At 44.4% G+C, this 7,856-nt stretch overlaps 1 protein-coding gene across 1 annotated transcript; it reads left to right on the plus strand.

Moving 5' to 3' along the window:
* The first annotated feature begins 319 nt into the window (after positions 1 to 319).
* LOC120684462 (phosphoglycerate mutase-like protein 4) lies at positions 320 to 7,652 on the plus strand. Its single transcript, XM_039966320.1, has 7 exons — positions 320 to 342; positions 4,104 to 4,179; positions 5,198 to 5,248; positions 5,354 to 5,464; positions 5,557 to 5,715; positions 6,117 to 6,192; positions 7,423 to 7,652. The coding sequence occupies exons 1-7, from the start codon at positions 320 to 322 to the stop codon at positions 7,650 to 7,652; spliced, it is 726 nt and encodes a 241-aa protein (XP_039822254.1).
* The last annotated feature ends 204 nt before the right edge of the window (positions 7,653 to 7,856 follow it).

Raw genomic sequence — 7,856 nt, forward strand, 5'->3', positions numbered from 1 at the left:
ACCATGCCACTTGAAAAAAATTAAAAAAAATCCCTATAAATTATCCACATTGAAACTATCCAATACACCTTCTCCAAATTCAAGTAATGGATTCTATACATCTCAAATCCATGCATAAATCAAAGAAATCGTGTTCTATATATTTCTAAAAATCACAAATATTTCAAACTACAAAGCATGAAACAAATAATAAATACCATCAAACAAGAGAGGATGATGACTCCTAATTATTTTGACACCCTTCAGTTCCAGGAGAATACACTTTTCAATATCCAGAAACCATCTAGAAGAAAAAAAAACTTTATTTCGGAAAATATATATGTCGGTAACCTCGACCCTGCGGTGATGACAATGCCTTTCGGGGGGACACGGTGCGGTACAAGGATGTCACCAATCGGCCAGTCGCAGCACCAACATTTCCGGTTAATAGGAACACAGCACTAGGCACAGGCAGCGTGCTCGTTGATCTGCTCTCAGTGCAACAACGGCCACGCTGACTACGTCAAATGCTGTCTTCGTATCAATCGGAAGTGCTGGTGATACGACCAACCGATTCGCGACGTCCATATAGCGCATAGTGTTTCCCCGAAAGGTAGTGTCATCACTATTGGATGGAGATTAACGACGTATACTTGTTTCGAAATAAAGATTTTTTTAGCTTATAGATAGTTTCAACGTGAGCCTGAATAAATACATCACTAGAGTGTCAAAATAATCAATTCATAATAAAAAATCTATTATAATTCTTTCATTAGTTCATTATAAAAAAATTAACTATCCACATTATGGTTATATCTACTACAATCACATGTTTTGTCTACACTCATTCTAAAAATTTCTACTGTCCACATGCTCATCTGAATCTAAAAATAAAAAATGTGCTACGGTCATTTGTAATATATAGAAAATGATTGAAAAATATGTCTATAAATTTTTCATATTCAACCTAGCCAATAAACCTACTCCCACATTAAAGTCATCGGTTCTATATATCTCAAATCATTGCATAAATCAAAGAAATCATACTCATCCTCAATTTCTAAAAGTCACAAATTTCTCTATCTATAGAGCATAAAACGAAGAATAAAGACTATCAATGAAGAGAGGATGAAGTTCCAAACCTTTGGAGTACTTGGATAACTAGAACACTCACTAAAACTAGAACAAATGGCGGCAACTCTCTAAGGGAAGAACAACCCCGAGCTCGAGCTTCTCTGGTTAAATGGCACTGGCTCGGGCTCGGGGAGGAAGAAGGGTGCCAATTTATAGTGGGCGCATTAGTACCGGCTGGTTAAACTGTTCCTTTGGCCCGGTACTAAATTTACCCGTTAGTACCGGCCAAAGCCATGACCGGTACTAACGGCCGCGGACGAATGTGCGTTTTTCCAGTAGTGGGGTGCCGTAGGTTTCGACCGGCGCTCCATAACATCAAGTCGTGCGGCATGGCGATTGGCTCATCGGAACGTCGGCGATGGCCCGCAGGTGGCGCGTCCGGAGATGGAGGGCAATGGGTACTGGCCGAACAAGTTGACCTCGACGTGGTGATGCTCGTGGAAAAGATTTTTTTAGTGCTTTCCAATAAATGAATTTATTTCAAGGAGCAAAAGAGAATAAATGCTAGAAAAATCTTGAAAATTCTCAAAATATTTAGGGGATGGATAATTATATTCGAAAAGATGTTCACATCCCAAAATTGAAATTTTGGGGTGTGACAGCCGCCGTGCACCGTCAATCCACCGCCGCCGCGCCCTCCCGCGGCCGCGCGCTGCCGTCGCCGCTCCGCCGGGGAGTAAGGGAGAGAGGGAGGCGCCGCTGCGCCGGGATGGGAGGCAGGTAGGGAGGCCGGAGGCGCCGCCACGTCGGGAGGGAGGGAGGTGCTGCGGGCGCTGGCCGCTGCCGGCCCGGCGGGTGGGTGTGGGCGTGCGGCGGCGGCCGGGGAGGGGGGATGGTGATGGCGGTGGCGGCGGGCGCCGTGGGTGGGCGCGCATGGCGGCGGGGCCTGGGGAGGCAGGCACGGCGCGGCGGCGGGCGCCTGGTCAGGCCACGATGGCCGGCGGCTAGAGGGGGGCAGGGGCAGGGGGCTGGCGGCTGGCAGGTTGGAGGTGGGAGCGGGAGTGGGAGGATGGAGGCTGATCTAGGGTTTGTGGCTTTGTGGGTCAGTTGGGCCTTTAATGGGCTATTGGGTTGAATGACTCGGTTCTTCGGTTAACCGGGGAACCGAACCGAATTAACCGAGTAAATTTGGTTCCTGAGAAACATGAACCGAACTACTCGGTTTCGGTTCTCGGTTATTTCGGTTCGATTCTCGGTTTTCGGTTAAATTTGCCCACCCCGACAGCGGGGGGGTGGGTGGTTGAGCCGCCCCTACAAATGGTGTTTCTAAGGGCGTGTGAGTTTGTACGGTACCGAAGTCCATTTGTAGCAACATGTTAAATTTAGATCCGCCTCTAAAAATAATTGAGCCGTTGCTACAAATTATATTTGTAGCAGTGACTCGAGCCCCTCTAGACTCACCACTAAATCCGCCCCTATATAGTGATCAACACTCACGCAGAATCACAATCCCGTGAGTCTTGATCTCGCCACGCGTAATCATCCTTTGTGGTATTGCACACATGCATCGTGCGACACCACCGCAGAGAAGTTTCATCCCACTTAAGTGTGTGCGGGCGGGCGGCCAGGCGCTTGCAACACCAATGCACCATGCATGGCTGCCCCTCTTGGCCACTATGCCATGCAACACAATGAGTACGTATACAAACTGGATTCTAAAGACTACACAGCTGGACAAATAAGATTAACAAAATAAACAGCAAAGAGGCGAGGATGGCGGCGAGGCGGCGGCAGACCGCAGGGAGCGGCGGGAGGGAGTCGCGGGGCACGCCACACGCGGAAAACTGGGTTGGTTGTGGAGGCGGCCATGGCTGCCAGATTGGGAGGGAGTCGCAGCTCACTCGATCACTGGCTCACTGCGTCCGATCCCGCCCCTCTGGCCTCGCACTCGCCTTGCTTCTTGGGGAAGTCCACGGGTGACAAATTTGGGAGTAAGGAGGAGGCGGGAGGTGGGGGACGAGCCGTTGGGCACAGCTACTGCCGCTGACCCGCGGGCGACGGATCGCGGTGGTTTGAAAAATCAAAATGGAAATGGGCGTGTTTTGATAAGGAAATTGCACGTTGTTTGTAATGTGTGAAAAATAGTCAGCTTTCTAGTGAGATGTTTGTCATCCTGACTCGACAAAGGAATATCATGCTAGCACTAACTAGCACCATGCATTGACCAAATAACCAAGCATGTGGCGAGTTGCGGCGGAAGCTTCCTTTTTTCATTAGAAAAGGAATGCTAGTGTAATAATAATGGAACACGTGGTCTCGTGCTCTTCAGAATTTCTTAAGTTGCACCATGATTGGAGCAAGAATAGTTTCAAACACTACGCGAAAACGCGTATTTGCCGTGTGCTTTCTATCGAGCACACGACAAAGAAACTCTTGGTCATGTGCACCCACGGCAAAAATATAATACATGGTAAAGTCATGCTTTGTCGTGTGTTTCTTTTTAGCGCTTTGCCGTGTGTTTTTTTCTGACGCAAAGCCATGCTTTGGTGTGTGTTTTATTTAGGCATACGTCAAAGTAAACATTTTTTTCTCTTCTCACCTCAAAACTTTTTCTACTATTCACATACAACATATGGCAGCACACGACAAACTGTGTGCAACACACGGCAAAGGCATTGGCGTGTGTAAAAGAGCCTTTGCCGTGTGCTAGCCTCTAGCACACGCCAAACTGGCCGACTCCGATAGTGAAATGACTAATTTGGTGACCAGCAACCACGATAAGAAGAGGAGCCGAAACAATGCCAGTTGCCACTTGTACTTCCAGACCGCAGGGAGCGGAAACAAGTTCCTCCACAGCATCCCACAATGCTGGCGACATCAGGTTGTAGAAGCGGCCAGCGGGGTGGCTTCTTCCTCCAAGCTGCCGTGAACGTCGACAGTATATCAGGTGGGTACCCTCCCTCTCGGCTGCGGCTGCGGCAGGAGCTGAGGCTAGCAGGGGCCACCGCCACCCACCGAGCCATGTCGCCCACCCTGGCGGCGCCGCCCAGTGGCGACGAGGAGTTCACAGAGGTGGTAGTGGTGCGGCATGGGGAAACCACCTGGAACGCCTCCCACATCATCCAGGTCGGTCGCCCCTCCTGATTCTTCGCCATCTTGCTGTTTTCCAAACAAAAGGGAAGCTGTTGACGGGTCACAACGTACCACACATGATTGGTTGCTGGCAATTTGTCCATCCTTCGAATGTTAATGCATTTATTTATGCATGTTTTGATCTGCCATCCATCTCTTCAATAAAAATACACTCCAAAGATTCAATATCTAACTACCTCATACCACAATGTCTCTTTTGTCATATCTGCACCTAACTAGAAAATGGCGATATGACTGGAAGAAAACAATACCTTTAGCGTCCATATTTACTTACATGATGTTGATGATGAATGGATAATCCAGCAATACTATCTTAGCTATATAAATCAGTCATGCGTGTAGTATATATGTGAGATCTTTTGGTTCTTAAACGTTGAATATTGGCTGGTTGAATTTTGGAAGCTGCTGGAAAAGGACGCGGCATCTATTTATCATGTACGTGGGTGCGATGCGTGTTGTCGCAGAAGGCATAGCTGCGGCACCGCTGGAACTCCGCCAGAACCGTCGGTTGTCAAGCAACCAGGTTAGGGTCCTAGGGGTTCTGGGTTGCCGGAGTTGAGATCGGGTCACCGGGTTCTGAGGTATAGATGGTCGCCGGGGGTCGTCGGCCCGCGGTGGATCCAGTCAAGAAGGCGGTGAGGCGGGGCAGCGGGGGCGCTGCCCGCGGACAGTGGAGGATGGCGGCCGGGCGGGGATGGTGAGGGGGAGATGGGAGCATGATAATTAGTGATGGCAGTGGTGGAGGATGACAATGGAGGCGCTGGAGCCGGGGGAGAAAGGATGCAGCAACTGATGCAATTCGCTAAAAGTGATGATTAGACACCCTTAGAAAAGGATGCGAAACCTTTTGCATTAAACTGCAGCAATATGGTCCTATCATCTACGAAAAATGCTAGAATTTGGAGCTCCTTGTAGCCATTCCTCCATTAGCTGTCATTTCTTTAAGAAAAAGGAAATTATTTTACTGACGGAAATAAAGATCCTTCAACAGGGACAATTGGACCCAGAGCTAAATGAGACTGGTAGACACCAAGCCCTTGTGGTATGGTTCATTTTCTCAAACTGCAATTCAGAACTGATTATTGTTTGCAGTTCCATGACAAGCAATGCAATAACATTTTTGTAAAAAATCTGGTAAATTTATAAGGTGGCTCATCGGCTGCCAAAAGAAGGCAAACCAGCTGCCATATACTCTTCCGATTTGAAGCGTGCTGCTGAGACTGCAGAAATTGTAGCAAAAGTTTGTGGTGTAACAAATGTAAGGGCATTCTATTCTTTTTTTCTGAAAGGAAATGGAATAAGTTCATTGTGTATTCTATCTGTCCCGTTTCTCAAATGTTTTTTTTTCAGTTGGTGGTGAATGAGGCACTGAGAGAAATGCACATGGGATATCTCCAAGGCTTGAAGTGGGATGATGCTGTAAATAAAAATCCAGATGTTTTTAGGAGCTTTGGCATTTTTGAAATTACTGAGGGCTCTGATCCTGATAGTAGAAATAAAGAAATACCGGTAAATTCACATATTAATTTATCCAGATTGAAATATTAATTCGTGACTTGTGAAGTAAGGCTAGGATGTCAAGCATATATCATCCTCAAGCTTTTAAAGTTTTAATGCGAAAATAGTACTGAAGATTTGGCATATATGGGCCGGGCAAAGATAGCCTTGTCCTTCTTGTTTTTCTTTTCACTTACGAATTACAATGGCTGAGCATACTTATTCAGATCTTGAATCGACTTAAGCCATGTGAATAGCTGTACCAATGTTTTGAACATGCTGTTGCTAGCTACAACTGAAGGAGAAGTTGATAATAGCTCAAGTTTCCCTTAAGTACTTTACTTTGCACCGATGATAAACCCATGGAAGTATGTACTTCACTCTCAAGGCTTATCAACACTTTGTATTTTCAGGGTGGTGGAGAGAGCCTGAATCAGTTGACCGAGCGATGTGTCTCCTATTTGAATAAGATTGCCCAGGAACACAGAGGTATTCTGCAAACCAGATTCGTATTAATACTCTGCCACACCATTTGAATCAGTCTAAACTAATGTGGAGCTTCTATCAACTTTTTGTCAATTTTGAGTGATTAGAACTTGATTTGGAATTCGAAAAGTTTGAAACAATTCGTAAAAGTTTTTTCTATATATTGGAAGTATATATATGAACTTGTTTGAGAGCATGGGATGAGTTTACAGACCATTATATATGTGAATTTTGAGAGTACGAGGACCGGGATGAGAACTCGGGACAAATTCAAGGACTGGGATGAGAGCGTGAGAAAAGTTCAAGGACTATTATGTGCATTTTAAGAATACCGGGATTGGGATAAGAGCCTAGGACAAGTTTAAGGATTGCCAGTGAAATTTACTCTAAACTAGTCTATCAACTGGTGCTCCGCACGAGCTAATTAGAATTAATATAAGAATGTTACCAATAATTATAATTATCTATCTCATGCCCTTTTTCATCTATTAAATATTCTAACACATACTCTATAATATATATTTATCATTATCTTGTTCCAATAGATTTTATTTTGCATCACACCTCCACATGTATTCAATATATATTTAGTTGAACTATTTGTTTGTAAATTATATTCTTGTCTCTTCCATCATACATGAATACATGGCGACTTATATCTTTGGTAGTATTTTTATATAAATAATATATTAATAATGATAGAAACAATAATTGTTAGAATTTTATATTGGTGCACTTTAATATTTTAGTATAATTATATAATTTAGATTTAGATTTAGGAGTAATTTAACTTGTAATAATAATAATACAATTGGATAATCTATATGCAAATTTAAGGGGGTATTTGTATTATTTTTATAATGGTGTAGGTGAGTAATTTACACAAAGATTAGGGGGATACTTTAAATTTCTTTTATAATGACAGAGGTGGATAATTTAAATATATGTTTAGGGGGTTATTTTAGTTTATTTTCATAATGATAGAGGTGGATAATTTATTAGAAAAGATAATAGATCTGATAGTTATTATAATTAGAGTTGTTGGATTGATGGCCAGATGTTTTTAATTTCGATGAGAATTTATAGGATTTCTCAATTTTTTAGAGTGTCCGTCTAGGATCCTAGGTGGCTTCATTGGCAGTAATAGCAAGTTACCTGCTCATTGGCACCTTTGACGTCTGATGTGCTTGGTTCTATGCTAAATTGATAACAATATTGTCACTGCCTTGACAGGGGAGCGGGTTGTGGTGGTCTCCCACTATGCAGCCATACTAGAGCTGTGTCGTTACACAGATCCACCCGACGGCTCGATTCGTCGGAAAATTCCAAACACTTCACTGAATGTTTTCCGTATCTCCGGCGTCACCGGCAAGTGGATCCTTGAGAGGTATGGAGACGATAGCCATGTCGATGGAAATGACTTTCTGGAGAACTCTTTCAGCGGTGACGGTGCCTCTGCCTAACGCGTGCAGTGAGGGGGGTCATCAGTTCATGGAGACGACGCGATCGTTGCAGGCGATTGATTTAATTAGGCACGCGCTAGCTGAAGGGGTTTCCGTGTTTTTACATTACTATTTTTTTTCTGTGTACTAGTAACATTGCACGTGCGTGCTATGTTTTAATACGGTAAAAAAAAAGTTGTGAAAGATCAAATTGGTTTGGAATTG

The sequence above is a fragment of the Panicum virgatum genome, chromosome 8N (assembly GCF_016808335.1).
Source record: "Panicum virgatum strain AP13 chromosome 8N, P.virgatum_v5, whole genome shotgun sequence".
Taxonomy (NCBI): domain Eukaryota; kingdom Viridiplantae; phylum Streptophyta; class Magnoliopsida; order Poales; family Poaceae; genus Panicum; species Panicum virgatum.